Source organism: Harpia harpyja, chromosome 6 (genome assembly GCF_026419915.1).
Source record: "Harpia harpyja isolate bHarHar1 chromosome 6, bHarHar1 primary haplotype, whole genome shotgun sequence".
NCBI lineage: Eukaryota > Metazoa > Chordata > Aves > Accipitriformes > Accipitridae > Harpia > Harpia harpyja.
The window spans coordinates 66193885-66210222 of record NC_068945.1 but is presented as its reverse complement, the minus strand read 5'-3'; the positions used below and the strand labels follow the sequence as shown (position 1 = coordinate 66210222).

Here is a 16338-nt window from a genome sequence, read left to right as displayed (position 1 = left end):
GCTCAGCCCAAGTAATAACGTTCAAAGCTTTGCTTGCGTGATTCAACTGCTGCTCCTCAAACATGTAAAACCTCATTGTGTTTGCTATCTCAACTCTCAGCACGGAAGAGCTCAGCAGTCTAATCAGAAGCAAATATAACAATACAAATGTACTGGAGGTTTTGGAAGTGGAATTTCCTTAGTAAGCCTTACAACCAGGAGCGCTACTGAAATGTTTTTCCCCCTCTTAATAGCTCATAAAAAGGAACAATGGTTGTTACTCTAAAGGGAAGTGGTCTATAAATCCAGCTCTAATAAATATAAACAGCGCTTGTTCAATGTTTATACAGCAGCAGTAAATGGGTATTCATTTTTGGCACCATACAGGAAAATACTGTGCTCTATTTCTAGTAGCAAATGTTTGCACCTCCTGTTCACAACTCATCTACTGTGTGTTTGGCTTCAACAAAGGCCTGATAGGCAAAAAGGCCAGAAAATGGGTATCAGGCAAATAAAGGACTCTGAACCCAAATACCCCAACCTGGCACACTGTTTTGATGAAATAAAATCAGGTAATTTTAAAATCCGAAAACCTCCTTGTCAACCAAAAATTAACCAAAAAACGCAAGCCCAGAATACAGCAAAGAAATCGTTTTCACAAAACCAAAAAGGACTTCTTCCATTCTCATCTTTCGCTCCATGGGAACTTCTTGCCTTTCAACAGGGAGAGCCATTTGGACAACAATAAAAATGGTCAACATATCCTCTGTTAAGGATGATGTTGGCTGAGAACGCATGAGCGCTGGGAAGCAGGAGGCTGGTCAAATCTGGTGTGAGAAGGGGCAATTCTGGACACCCCAAGGCAGGCAGGACTGTCCAGTGATTTGGGTGGAAATGGTGGGATTTCTTCCTCCTGCAGACCTGCTCATTAGCAGCCAGCTCACACCACAGCCTTCCTCACTTTTGCAGCATTGCAGCCCACTCGTATCAGCTCTGGTTATTTCTTTATCCAAAGCTGGTATTACTCTGCTCAGAGAAGACTGGCTCCCTCAGTGGGAGTTTGGATGCTTTTCACTTTCCCTGTGCTTTCTTTTTTGGTGGTTTGTGGGGTTTTGTTGTGTGGTTTTTGTTTTTTTTTTTTAAAGAAATCATTCTAATATCTGATTATATTTTAGTGACTCAAAGAGCGTATCTGCCGATGGAAGAGTTTTTTGACACCAAAGGTCCTAAAACACAGTTTGGGCATGCAGCCCTCATACACAATGTAACAAACACGGCAATAGATAGCATGCATCTATCTGCCACTTCTTTTATACCTTTTAAATAGCTTCCCTCCACAATTTCTGATCTGACAGCAGAAAGCAAACTATTTTCATCAGCAGAATGAGGGAAGACTTTCTACACTTTCCCAGGAGTCCAGGTGGACCCCAGTCATCAGGCATCACACCAGATAATTACTTGCCCCTTAGACTTTACTGGCCAAGTTGAGAAATACCCATATGATGGATGCTACAGCCACTTCTAAAAATGCTGGCATCTAAAAGAGAGTTTGCATGCACTTGACCTGTAAAACGCCTCCTCAGACAGGCTTTGTATGGATTGGAAATTATTAGGCCATGACCCTGTAAAGGGAAATGTTTGGCCTATGGTCTACTTTAGTTAATTAGCTGGCCTGGGGGAAGCTGCATGAGAACTTGGGGTGAAAAAACAAAACATTCCATTTACTTTCATTTTTAGCAACTTTTATGGCCAATATCAGTGAGCGCTTACACAGACATTATCATTACACCTGGATTTAAGCAGGAGGGAGCTAAAGCATCCAGACAGCACGTTTCTTTCAGTAAAAGCAAGAGACTAATTATGGATGCACTGTACGCAGCTGCACGCACAGGACTCCAGGACTTTGGTGGGAATTTCAAATCACATGTGCTGAAGAGACATTCTGGATATACATAAGAGGACTCTGAATCTGGTAGGGAATAACTCTTCACTTCCCCGGGTTTGGCAGCAGCATACTTTTTCCAAAATTAAGACAAATCTGCATGTGCAAAACTTAGTGGGATTTTTTTTTTTTTTTTTGGAGGCATTTCTTTTTCTCCCAAGCAACACCAAATTTTGGCAAAGGGTCAACATTCCAGCCAGCTTCAAAAATCTAAAATTCCAGAGCACCAACACATTTTGCAAGCAAAGAAATATTGCTAGGGCACCGCAGGTGGTTGTCTGAAATTGCACGTAATTAACTGCACTGCTACAAAGTTGAGAAATAGCAGGGATGGAGGCTGTTTCCCCTGGCTCTGACCTGTACACTGCTCACAATTTGCCCTCACCTGGGGTTTTTTGAGACAGCTAAGGAAATGCCTACACACTCCTGGGCAGGCAGCTGTAAGTTTAGTTTAGACATTTAGATTTAGGAGCTTTGCTTGGCCTCGGTGTTGTACCAAGGTGGATACTATAGGGAGATGCCTGGTTTGCCTCTAGTATGATACGAATTTTAATGCTCCTTTTGCTCTCTACACACACAAAGCATCGCGAAGATGCATTTCACAGGAACTCACTAGGCTTCGGTGCAGCCTGCTTCAGACTACAAAGCACACGGACATCAATCCACCAGCAAGACACGTTTGCAGAGATGTTCACGAGCTGGTATGAGGCAGAACAACCCCAGTGACTCAAGAGAGCCACTCTGGCTTGAGATACTTAGGGTGATGCTCTGCTGTGAACAGCATCGTGGTTTTAAAGGCAATAATAACAAGCAAACTTCCTTCAGAGGAAACCTGCAAATCACCGAGAAGGAATACGAACCCTTGGGAGGTGTGAGATTGACTCCATTTTTAAGGCACCACTGTATTGGCAAGATCCCTAAGGAATCCGCATGGCAAAGCATTGAGATTTTGCTGGGTTCAGGTCTCAAGTCATCAATGGTCACTTGTAAATAATGACTGTTAAAAACCTAAGGGGTTAAAAAAGAAGAAAACAAAATCAGAAGTTAAATTTGCTATAACATTAGGTAACGTGGAAAGCTGAAACAGCCAGGCCCTGGAATCAAACTAGTCCTGAAAATAACCCGCTCTCACCTAACACTTTTCATCAAAGCGTTTCTACCAAAGACATCAAAGCCCAAGTTTGAGAGACAGGTAAACTGAGGCAAGGGAAAGTGCTGGGGTTCAAGGTCACTCAGTGTGCCTATAGCTGAGCAGGGACTGGAAGCGATCATGGAGACCCCAGAGCCTTCCTCTCTCTTGCCTTTGAGAGTGTGGATTAAATATCCAGCTACCGCCTCCACCCAGCTGTTTTATTTCAAAAGGTTTCCCAGATGTGCAGGGAAAATACATATGCATGGATGGGAGACAGAGATAAAAGAAGGATCCTTTTGGTTTTTACATGGAAGTGCTAGATGGACATACTCATCCCCATTGGATCTAAGTGCATATAGTCAGCTGGTGATGTTCGTAGGAAACAAACAATTCATTACTTAGGAACACCCATGGATTTTAAACATATTTCTTAATGTGTTCTCCAGCCAATTAAGTACCACTCTTGAGTTTTCCTAAATGTGGTGGAAATCAGTGAGAGGTTCCTAATCAGGCTCTTTTCATCCTTCTTTCTGGGAGCTCACCTTGGTCACTGATGCAGGACAGATATGAAACGGCTCCCTCATATTCACCGCCTCCAGCTTCATTCCCACAGTGAAGAAGTGGTTTCGCAAATCAGCATGGTCCTGTGGGAAGAGATGGGAAAGAGGAACACATGGCATGCCAGTGCTGTCCACCAAGGAAGGGCCGATACATTTGAAAATCTATTTGAAATGTGTCCATATGGATTTTGTCACTTAGCTGATTACCAGACTGACCCCCAGCTCCAACTGGGCGCTCCTGGTCTTACGTTATTTTCATGCTAACCCAACCACAGAAAGAGAAGGGACAGCCTCACTCCTAGAGGACAGATCTGCAGCACCAAGCCCATCATATCTAAAGCACAATGTGTGTCCATCTCATCAGCAGCATCTAACTTGACCTTGGTCAACGAGATCATACTCAGCAAAACGAGGACCTGTCTGAGAAAGGAATACTTGAAAATCTCCCCTGGACAGAGTCTCTTCACCTCTGACACCCAGTACCATGTAATAGCAACTAAAGGTGTCAAGATTCAACCTGACATCCCCCAGGGTAATGCACAACATGTATGCAAACAGCTCAGGATGGCCCTAATTGACCCTGATGGATGTCTAGTTTCTGCAGGGCACCAATATAAGGACCTGGGCTGGTTTCCACGTGCTGCAAGATGGAAAGGTCTTTGCTCCAGCCAGGACAATAAAGGTGGACTAAGGCCCAGACAATGAACTCAGACCAAAAACGTGGGCAACAAGAGAACATGGTGGGAAAACATGCAACTGTGTTCAAGTATATGCCCACCGCAACACTTTCACCCGGGATCAAACCTGGCTGCATCCAAAGGGCTGCACCCAGAGGGTTGCACCCAGCAGCTTTGGGGATGGCAGCAGGATGCAGTCCTGAAACTCAGAAGCAACCCAGGTTCAACTCCCTGGTTTGCCACCAGTTTAGTGTTTAACATCTATCAAATTAATCCATCCCTCATGACCCCTGTCTAATAGGTGTACAAGTTGGCATCCTAATTCCAGAGTAATGATCATATTTTTGTGTTCATTCCATAAAAACGTCCTGCAGTATTTCTAAACAGTCTGTGCATTAGCCAATACAAGCATAAAAAGAGATGATTTTATATTTAACACACACATACAGACGGCTCCAAAATACATGCAGAGAGCTTGCTATCTAGTAAGTGGTTAGCAATGTCATTCCCATCTACAGTCACTGCTACATGTTGTATTCTTGTTCTGAAAAGATTTTCTATTGATCCAAAGTTGTATGTCATTGTGCTTTCTCTTCCCAAGAACTGTCTTCACTTGTAGACTTAACAACTTCTATTTTGGGATCTTACATTCCTGGTGCCATTAGAGATAGAGACTTTTACAAGCTCCAACCACGGCTAAATGAGTTGTTGTCTTCATCTTACCAACCTGCAATGCTATGGAGCCTGTTCTGTGAGAACCAAAAAGCAGTCCAAAAAATCATAATGGATTTAGACTCACAGCAGAAGCATATACAGTTAGGGAAACTGAGGCAGATTTAGCAATAATGGCCAGGAGCACAATGAACTAACAGCTGAGGAAGGAGCAGACATTCAGGAGTGTGAGCATCCTGCAGTATAGCATAACCATCAGCCGTACATGTGCTTTCTGGCAGTCGCTTCCATATCACTAAAGCCCCAGAGAGACAGGAGACCCATTTCTAGCAGCTTTACACAGAGAATGTTTCACTGAATAAAAGTCTGAACCAGGGAAGAGAATCTGGCTCCTTGTACATAGAGGTTGCCTAATACAAGGGATGCATCGGACAAACAGGTTATCAAAATTGCCTCCTTTACTACTGAAAAGGTTTCAGCTGGGAAAAGATGATAGCTGCAAAAATCAGACCTCGCCAGCACTGAACTTCAAATCTCCAAAGGCAAAAAACATCTGGACTGGAGGGCTGCCTCCTCCTGCATGAGGATCCACACCCAGCATCTCTTAATCCTTTGGGTGAGGTTGTAAAGAAAAGGCGACTTTGCAAAATGTGCACCTGGAAGTAAGCTTACATGCAGCATCTTCCCATCAAAAGTTCCAGGATTCAATTCACGCTCGTATCTAGCTTCAATACATAACAAGCCAAGATCCACCAAAGTACTTAATCATGTTTACCTTTAAACATGCAAGTAGTTTCATCAACTTTAAGTGATTTGTTGATTGAGACCAAAATATATCGAGACCAAACCATATTGCTTCTCACTTTTATTTGAATCCATTTCTTTGGTTCTTCTCCTTCTATTTGTTTTGGCCTTTTTCAAAGGGAAAAAATAATCAGGTAGGGGGAAAAAAAAAGCTAATAACATTTAGAGCTATTTTGCTTCAAAAGTATATCCTCTTTTCACCACGCGCTATGTCCCTTAGGATCAAACCTCCCTTCTCATTCAGCATAGCATGTAAATAAATATCTTCCCCATTAAATTAATAGCAAGAGTGAATTCGCAAGGGGAGTTCATGGGATCTCGGGTACGTCTCCCTTTTGAGGGTCAAAATCCTCTTTGAAGCAGGAACATACATTTGTTTGGAGAAGGGCTACAGAAGTAAAATCTTGTCTGTGTTAAATGTCATTTTTGAGATGGAAAAGCTTTCATGGAGAAAAAGCCTTTATATTGTACCTCTCTGGCAAATGGTCAGGGTCTGGATATTTGATGTCTCTCATATATTTGCTAAAGAGAAGCATCAAAATTTACTGAAGCAGCCTTAGATTTTTGCAGCCACAAAAGGAAAAAAAGATCCTGATGCCATTCTCCAGTTCCAGTGCTGGAGTTGCCTCAGCCAGCAGGGAATTACTTAGGATTTGGCATATGCTCCTCTTCAAAACTCCAATTAATTTACATAATTTCTAAGAATAGGTTCCACAGAAGTGAAGGCAAAGCTTTTAATTAGTATTAGACTCAAAGTGATACACTGGATAATGAACTGCTCTCTACTCCTTTTATTCACACTGACAGGAAAGATGCCTGTTTAATAAAAGCAGCTACAAGAGGACTGGAGGGGTGAGACTTTCCCCTGGTCCCCGCCAGGCTCTGCAGCCGAGCAAAAGAAATGCCTGAAATGATTATGGGTGGCAGAATCTGACCCATTACCGCTATTTCACGGCGTTCAAAGCCACCTATGAGGATGTCACCAGCCATTATTTTCTAGCAACTTCTCCAAGTGAGTTTCCATTTTCTTTGAAATGGAGATGAATAGGCAGAATATTTTTGACCAGTTGGAGCATTTTATAGCCTCGTGCACGGTGAACCTTTACTCCTGCTGGCAGTCAATGCTTCCCACTGACCACACGGATTTACACCAGTAGATTGCCTGTCCCAGGGTTCACAACCCCTGAGTGGGCAATGGAAATACCCTCTGACAGCTGGAGAGCAGTCAAGTAAGCTGGATCGACAATCAACAAGGATGCAGAAGAGTCCCTTACAGCAAAGTGAAAAATCATGCCACAGAAAGTACAACGAATTAACGTGGCACGAGCACCACAGTCATTCAAAGGGTCGCAATCCCTAACATGATGGATTACAGCCTGCGACGGTGCTCACGGGTAATGAATGGAAAATTGCATAACCCTCCACCGAATGTCTGTCACTTACAGCCCAAATCCATTGGCAAAAGCCAGGGCTGTCACAGCTCTCACTACAAACCCCAAGAAGCAATCAAACTCAGCCCTACACTCATAGTTTTAGAGCAGTATGCATTTGCAAATTTGCCAGCATGCACAGGCTGTGACCCGCCAGGCCATCTGAAAGACAGCCCTGCTTTGGTATGCATCTGCATCATCTTTACCTTCCTCCCGCACGTATTTCTGCAACCCTTCTGCAAAAATACTGATGGGCTTTGCAACAGCTCACTGCAACCAGCATCACCTGCAGGGCTGAAAGCTGGAACGTCTGAAGGTCAAATAACAAGTCAGCAACAGTGCTAGGAGGAGAACCAGGCTCCTAATTCCCAACCCTCTTCTTTAGGTACTGAGATAGTTGCATAATTTTCTCCTTCATAGCTAACGAGCCACTAGCAGTGCAGGTTTCAAAAACGTCAGGTGACTTGGGAGCCTAAATGTCATTCCAAAAGAGATCCACAAACATATTTAGAAAAGTATTCAGACTCTTAAGGATGCAGACAGGCTTTAGGGAAGTACCTGTGTGGGTGACATGCTTAAGTCCTAATAATAAAGTTACTAAGCATTGGCTTTAGGTCTTGAACTCAAAAAGATATACTTCAAAATCATCATAGTCATTTGCCCTTTCTGGTACCTAAATACCTTGCTAAATCCGGCTTCTGAGTGTTTCTACTCAGCAAAGGTCATTTAAGTGTAAATAAACTCAAATTTGCCCATGTCACAAGAGTGGAGCTCAGGTAATTTTACAGTGCACTGGGTAATGCAGATAGAGCAGGGGGACTTGGATAAGCTGCTTTTGCCCGTGACATTCAGGGAAGCCGTACTATGGGCCGGTTGCTCTAGCTGTGTCCACAAACCCAAGGAAAGGCATCACCTTCAGATTGTGAAATGTTCATTTTTAGCCCATTCTGCTCAAGACAGAACACCGGAGTCATCTCATTTTAAACCCAGCAGCTTACACAGTGTATAGATAAGAGGAAGAGGCTCTAATTTGAACTCTAATTTTCAAATACTCTAGAAGTCAGGGCTCTTTTGGTCCAGGACAGTCAGATTCACACCATTGTAAGACCGCAGCTTTGTGCAAAATTCAGAATTAAGTCTGAATGCTGAAAAGTTGCAAAGTTGAGAGGCTGATTAGAAACACTGAGCACTTAATAAATGATTGACCTGAGCCTCTTTTAATCCTCACTAACCGTAACAGTGTGAAATGCTATTGCCTTCAGTCACATCTCTCCTGGTTTACCCTACTAAAAGGCACAGAAGAAGTGGGCCCCATCTGGTATGATTGGAACCATATTATTTGATTCAGTTTTTGTTTTCAAAGAAATTGCTTCCCCCAGTGTTTTCTCTAATTCTCCAAGAAACTGGCTGCTTCTAATAGCCTAATTTTAATCACAAAGCTCATGTGTGGTAACTAGTCACAAACACAGTAATAGCAGTGGTTAAACTGCCTCTGCAGGAATCTGGCATTTGTTTTTTAATTGAGCAAAAAAAAAAAAAAAATAAAGAAACCCTCCCAAATGCAATCCTTTGCATTATTTGCAGATGAATCAGTCTTGTTTGCGATTCATCAACTTCCTTTGCTAAACACAGAGCAATTTTCCCTAAAGACACACTCTCTGCAGGGAGACAGAAATCCCCCAGTAAGACACAACACGAGCAAATTGTCCCTCGGTTTGACAAGTGCAGTCACTGGAAGACCAAAATGGAGAGATGTGGGGTGGGATGAAGAGGAAAGGGTGCTGGGAAGGAGGCTTTAGAGATACCATGACCCTGAAGTAATGAGCACGAGAGCCAGCTACGAGCTGCACCTACTGAAGAGCCCCTTAAAAACTGCAGATGCTTCTGCCTAGGATCAAATTTAGCCCTACAGATTTTAAGCTCCTCTTGTTGAATAAAAAATAGTTACCATAGAAACAGCAACATTGCAGAGTAGCCGGTCTAAATCCAAATACACCTTCTCCGTATGGCTCGGCCCGCCGCAGATGGCATTAGGGCAAAGATCCCCTCCTACGCAGCGCCTGCTTTGATTTGCCTGGGCGGTGGAAGCACGGGCAGCAGAGGTAAAAGAGAGGGAGATGCATCCACTTGGGGCAGGGGGGGATTGTGTTTGGTTCAGGTTTTTTAACGTCTTGCGGCATTCCGGACTGCCACACCGCTCCACAAGTGTTTGCTAATGAATCCTGGTTGTGTCACACGCACGGGTCCCATTTCACGGGTGGGAAAGTCAAGTGGAAAGGAAAACACAGGTGGGAATACCTACTTGAGTGCTCCAAGTGAAACCATCAGTGTCTCTTTTCACACCCCTAAATAAGTACCTCAGCTGTGAATAGCGACCGAGTCCTCACAGGCATTTGTCTGCCCTCAGATCGTTATTGAGAAATCAATGGGAATTTGTTAGAGGAGAGAGGATCAGAACAAATTCAGTGCACACTGTGGGCCGCAACGACCCTGCAAAACAGCTATGGACCAGAGCTGGCTTTTGCTTTCTTTGAGAAAAATCATCCGTCTTTAGATGGATGACTTTTAGGTATCACCCACCCCCTATATGGGAGCAGACTCTGGTTGTAGGTGCACATTAGCCCCTGTCAGTGGAAAACATTGCCATGCCCAAGGATGCAGGAGGCAAGAGCTCTGGTTGTCATGCACAAATTCCCTGACGCCGAGCCTGGATGCAGTAAGTACACTGGATCAGGTCCTTTTGCTAACTTCTCACCATCCTGAGAGATGCCGGGATGTAATGGAGAAAGAAAACCACACGTGCTGAACGTACAGCCAGAGGGACAAGGAAGGCTGAGGGACCCGGTTCCCGCTCAGCCCGTCTGCTTTGCTTGAACCATCTCCAGCATTCCTCTTCCAACCCTGACTTTTGTACAGTGCTGCCAAACAGACCCTCGGGGCATTTTAGAGGGGGCTTGGCTCCATTCACCTCCTTGGATTGCTCTCCCCGCCTGCTTCCTTGCAAAACCCACGGTCGGGTGGGAGCTGCACAGAGGTCAGAACTTTTCCCTGGTCCGCAGAGGTACCGCCAGACTCCATCTCGCCCGAGTGGCACCTTTGATATCGGAGACATCCTTGCTCCCAAGAGCCGTGAAGGCAGCTACGTTTATAAGGACCTTTGCAGTATACCCCCTAACGATGGTTATTAGGTCTTACAAAGATAAATGGCTTTAATGAGCTGGGACAGGAGTGGGTCAAAAGGCAGCCGAACGACAGAGGGGTCGGGACGCCGTGCACATCTCCCAGCCAGGCAAATAGCAGTCAGGGAGGAGGGCTGGCGAGTGCTACGGATGGGGAAGAACAGATGGGAGGATAAATAATCTGGCAGCCTGCAAACAACATGGCGACTCGCGGGTTATTAAAGCACAGCGTGCGCAGCGAGGGCCAGCCAAGCCATCAGTGCATGAAGGAGCTGGGGATTGCTTATGTTGGGATTTGGCTTCCAAGTGAAACCAAAAGCGTGTTCGTCGTAAGCTACTGCATCAGCACGTGCCCATCTATTAGGGGAGCTGAAGACAGAAAAACCTTGTTGGACTTCCAAGTCTATTCATATAGCCAGGTCAGGATTGCCTCTGAGCAGAAAGTAACCCTTCAGCTTCTCTATTTTACACTTCAACTCCTCCAGCATACCAAATAATGGAAGAAGACACCCTAAAACACCCAAAGGGTTTATTAACTTTTGAGAGATGTTGTCCTCCTTTTTTAAAAAAATCAGTGTCTTGGAGAAATAGTCCATCTTACTCTTCTAATTAAAACGCACAATTCATCTGATGGAAAAATTATATTTTAGAGGGGGGGAAAGAGTCCTGTTTAATATTTATCTTCATACTTTTCAGTGTAGAACTAGAACCACCACTCCATCCTGAATTTCAGGGAGCAGCTCTTGCCTGGATGATGGCAGCTCTTGGGGGCATCTCTTGCCATCACTCTCCTTAGCAGAGATTTGTCCCAACTGATTCCTTCCACGTCATTAGTCTTACCGTTAATTAATACTATTACTGATTACAGGAAATATCAAAAAGCTCCAGTTGGAAACAGGGGCACACTGGGCTGGGCATAGTGTAGAGCTTTTTTTGCCAGAGAGAGAACAATTTCAAGTTGGAAAAAACCAACAACTTTAGGAAAGGAGGACCAGAGGGTGGAGACAAGAGAAATGGGACCAAAGGCTATAAATCAGGAATTGCCGCCTGTCTTAGATAACACCTCTCCCTCTTAAGTGTCTGTGCTTTTCAAGTAGTTTACAGAGTTTGGGTTAGGGATGTGACTGGTGACAGCTCCATCCAAGCTAGTCATCAGGACCCGCTTTACAGCAATCGGAGGGAATTGGGAATAGGATGCCCATATGCAACAGCTATGGAAAGATGATGAGTACCCCAAATCCTGGGTAGGATTTAGTTGCCCAGAGGCGTCTGTGAGCTGAAAGACACCTGAGGATCCACGACATCTGCATGGGACCCACAGATATGGCACAGAAGACCAGGGGAAGCATAATGGGATGTCAAAGAAGATCCCCAGGATGCTATCTGCCTCTCTCTAGGAAACTAAATCCCATGATCTGTGTCCAGCATTCATCTTACCCAAGCTACAGGGCTTTAACTCTAGAAAATGCATTGGTTCATACGCATTAGGGCTAGAAGGTGCTGTGTTTGGAGTCTGGCTTCCTGATGCAAGGCTGTCTCTTAGAGAGCACCAGCAATGCTGGTGGTGAAGGGAACAGCTGAAATTGTCACACTTAACTTGAAATCAGGCCGTGGTAACAGTACGACCACCCTTATTCATACCCAAAGCTCTGGCCATCTTCTCAAGTGTCCTCTGAAGCCTAAGCCATCATTTATGACCGGTACCCAGCCAAGCATGGGGAATCCCTATAGCACCCTGAAATCAGAGCAGAAACAGCAAAGGACACAGCTCCTTGGGTTGTGGTCTTACGGAAGGATTTGTGCTCCTAAACCATTCAAACACCCTTGAAAATCCTGTCTGCATGTAGTTTTCTTTAAGGATCAACATGTTTTCTGAAAAGAACAGAACAACAAAATAGCGGGTGTGTTGCAAAAAGCTTTTGTGAAGAAAAAACTTATTCCAGGATGTGCAGTTTGCAAAACACTATGTTTAGTAGCTATATAATAGCAGCATTTTCTGGCAGTTGAACATCACTTTTCTTCTCAAAGGATCCTAAAGCATTTTACAAACACTTTCAACATATGGCCAACTGTAAAATAGCACCAGAAAAAAAGAAGATCCTGTTTGCAGCCTTCTCCCTGATTTTTCCAACCAGCTCATGTGGTCTGATGGATGGTGCCCTCTCCTTGGATGCCAAGAGGGGATCAGGGCTGCACTTTTGCAAAGGATTTTTTGAACTGCTGCCAAAGACCACCACACGCAAGTTCAGCTCTGCCACACTTCTGAGAGTTGATAATTCAGGCTCAAATCCACGGCTTATGAGGTCTCAGGCAGAACCTAACCCTATTACATCAAAACCAAAGAGCATCACCACCAACACCAACAATGGGCTGATAGACCCATAAGAGGAGCCACTTCTCGCGCTGCAAATGCGGATCTGCTTTCCCAGCACCACCACCTGGGACCAGTTTGATGGTGAACTAGTGACACTGCCCATGGTCATCCACAGCTCAAAGGACAACAGTAATTTAAGTGGTAATCCAGCCAAATGTGCATGTGCTCACCATAGGGACCGCTCACGTCTGTACAGCAAGCACACACTTACACTCTCCTCAGTGATGGATTTCTGTAGGGAAATGTGGAAAATGCGGAATATAATTGCTTGGTGTGCAGTTTACCATGTCCGCCAAAGTAAACATTTCCAGCTTTCCAGAAGATCTTTAACAGTTGCCAGCTGTCAAACCCTGTGTTTTATATCTCATCTAACACATGACAGTTACAGTAGCACGGAGCCCCAGGCACCATCTAGAGACATTACTTCTGTGCTGGGTTTGCAAAAAAAAAATTAAAAAAAAAAAAAAAAAAAAGACAGACTCCTTTGGATTCTACACTTTTTGCTGGGTTCTGGGATTATCCTTGAAGGTCCCACACATAAATATTGGCTTACCTTGTAAGATCAGACAAGTGTACTCTCATATAGTCTCCTAAAGCCTTTCCTTAACTCATATTTAAGTCATTACTACAGGAAGACATGCTCGCAGGCACGGACAAGCTCTCATATTTTTCTCCTTAATTAAGAGGCACAAGATGGGGTTGATTCACCCTGAACAGGCAGAATAAAGTGATGCCCATGCACAAATAATTTATTCAGCCTCCTGTCTTCCCAGAACCAGGGGCTTAGATAACACCGAACACTGAATTCAGCTCACCTTGTGCTCAGCTTTCACATTACAAATAAAGAAGCCCTATTGACCTAATCTTGCCTTTTTGTCCCATTTGGCCCCAAAGTAACTCTCCTCTTGGGCCATTCAAGCATTCCAATGTTTTGCATTGTCTTCTAAGAGGAATATCTTTGCAAGCTCCAACCGCATGGCACAGCAACTGGGATTTGCTGAATTTAAATTTATGACCCTCATGCAATAATTAAAATAAGTGGGTATAAGTCCGGCATGCTGAGAAGAGGCAGAAAACCAGCTGTTAGTTATAAAATTTTTTTAAAAAAGGATGTATTATGACCCTCATCAGAAACATTCTTCACTCTTTCATATAGACAGGAATAAAATTTACACATTAGGCATTCCCTATTGTGATTTAATCCCTGCCCCACACAATGCATTTTTGATCTTGAAACTGCAAATGCAAACTTTAATAGAGTTGGCGGATTGAAGCTTTGTATGAAATAATTGGCAGAGAATCAAAACTCTCCGCACGCCACTCCCATCACAACATGGGGCTTCTCAAACCCACGTTCGTGCCGAAAGCCAACGCACAAATCTTCCCACTTCTCCCAGCCTAGCCAAGCTTTCACATTGCAAGCAAATGAGCCACTGCCTGGGCCATTAGCAAAGCGGTCCCAAATTAATGTTGCTAATTCAAGTGCATCTCAGCTGGGCGAGGAGCCTGGATTCCTCACGGGAAGCTGCCAGCCAGCACATCCCTGCAGAAAGGGTGAAGGTGGCACCGGCGTTTCGTGGCATGCCACCCAGGATGGGACACCATGACTGCCTTCTTCCAGTTATAGAATCATAGAATCATTTAGGTTGGAAAAGATCTTTAAGACCATCTAGTCCAACCGTAAACCTAACGCTGCCAAGTCCACCACTAAACCATGTCCCTAAGTGCCACATCTACATGTGAACGGCACCAATTGCATGGGTGTTTTGGGGTGTCCCAGTGCAATGTTGCTTAAGGGCAGGGAAGGAACCCAGAGGGTCCCCAGGATGGTTGGATGAGCCAGGAAGGGTGGTGGGGAGGACACCGTGGTCCACCAGGTCCCCAAGCAGGAGGTGACACTGGAGACAGCAGGGCAGCGCTGTGCTTCAACGCGCCTCCCCGAGCATCCTCTCGCACCCACAGCCGCGCTGCCCATCACACCGCGGCAGGGACGTAACTGTTAGAAACCAGACGGGCACAGCCAGAAATCAGGATTATCTGGAGCCGTCATGATTAATAGCAGTGCAGATCTGGATGGGAAATTAAAGCCGGTGCCTCAGGGCTGAAGCACATCTCTAACTATTAAAAACCAGAGTGAGAAGAAAGGAAAAAAAAAAAAAAAAAAAAAGATGTGGGAGCAAAATTATCTCCCACTTCCACTGTAGGTCCCTGAAGGAGGTTTCTCTGCCTTGTGGCTTGTGATCAGATGAAAATTTTGGTGCAAGGCTCACTGAAATCTGTCCAGCTTATGTCAACTTTCATACTCGTAGCCTTACAATTTCACGGTTGTATACACCGCCTTTGCACAGGTCTAACAGAATAAGACACGTTAAAAATAACGTTGGAGAAATCAGTGCCGATCACCCCCAGCCCCTTGAAAACACTGACTGCAAGAAGTCAGTTCTCAGAATGGAAAGTCCACACATAAAACTGCATTTTATACAAACATCTCACTTGCGACCTTTCATGGTGATGTATTAGAGCAACGACCTTTCCTGCAAAAGTTTAACATAAACTGCTAAACACTGCGCGATATTTATTCATTGCAGGTTCTGTAAGTGAAGGAAAAATGTGTATCTTTTACCTTGAACACTTCCATTGGAAGAGGAAAATTTGCTGCATCATTAAGGGATTTTTCCAGAGCGCATTTCCACTCAGATACACTCTTCAGAGAATAGATATCTAAAGCAATGACAACAACAAAAAAAAAAACACAACAAAACCAAGAGGTGACTGTTTGGGGATCAAACATTTTTGAAAGACTTAAGTTCCTATGTCATAAAAATGGATAGTACAAGTGAAATGAATAGTGTGTATATTCCAAGCTGTACAGCATGGATAAATTCAACACAAAAGCAACTAGCAGGGGCACATTTCAGGAAGATTGTGTTTTATATCCTGGAGTAAAACCCAGAAAAATGCATGTCCTTCATTTCTGCTGAAGAAACGAGAATCGTACTATCTCATTACTTGAAAATAACAAAAACTCTCCTTTGATTTTCAATTCTCAAAATACCTGATGTTTCCAGTTTGAGGAGCCTCAGGTCTTCAGCCGATATTAGTTATATTTGAACAAAACTAGAAATATCTTTACCAGGGCTTCTGTTCATTGGAAAGTTTTGGTTTTGTTTTTTTTTTTTTATTGCAGCGTTGGGGTTTTTTTGCGGTGGGTGGGAGTAAGTGTGGGAAGGAACATTTCAGCTAGATCTCTATCCAGACCCATTGTTTGGTACCACACTCAAACCAGAGTATCACACCAATTCAAAGATTTACACTTACGAGTTTTCATCATTATACTTTTAGGCAAAATCTTTGTGCAGATTCACATTGCTTTCAGTGAGTTTCTTTAAATAGGTTTAATATTATTAAATCATTCTATTAACAAGCCCTTTATGGTTCAGTGCAGTGAAACGCCTATGAATCATCAAAGGAAACAATGTAGGAAACAATACTATGACGAAGAACATTATATTGGATTTACTTCTGCCCTAGAAAACATATTGTTATCCTGCACATAACAAGCTATTGCAGAACATTCATATCAAGGTCT

The 16338-nt window shown here is 43.9% G+C and overlaps 1 protein-coding gene across 2 annotated transcripts in view; it reads right to left on the bottom strand.

Moving 5' to 3' along the window:
* The window catches only part of SFMBT2 (Scm like with four mbt domains 2), a 122866-nt gene that overhangs the window by 45298 nt on the left and 61230 nt on the right, over positions 1-16338 (bottom strand). For both annotated transcript variants that reach the window (XM_052790412.1, XM_052790413.1), the window contains 3 exons: positions 15373-15470; positions 3596-3697; positions 2782-2929 (listed from right to left, as the gene is read on the bottom strand). In XM_052790412.1, coding sequence (XP_052646372.1) covers positions 2782-2929; positions 3596-3697; positions 15373-15470 — 348 coding nt within the window. The remainder of the gene's footprint in view (positions 1-2781; positions 2930-3595; positions 3698-15372; positions 15471-16338) is intronic.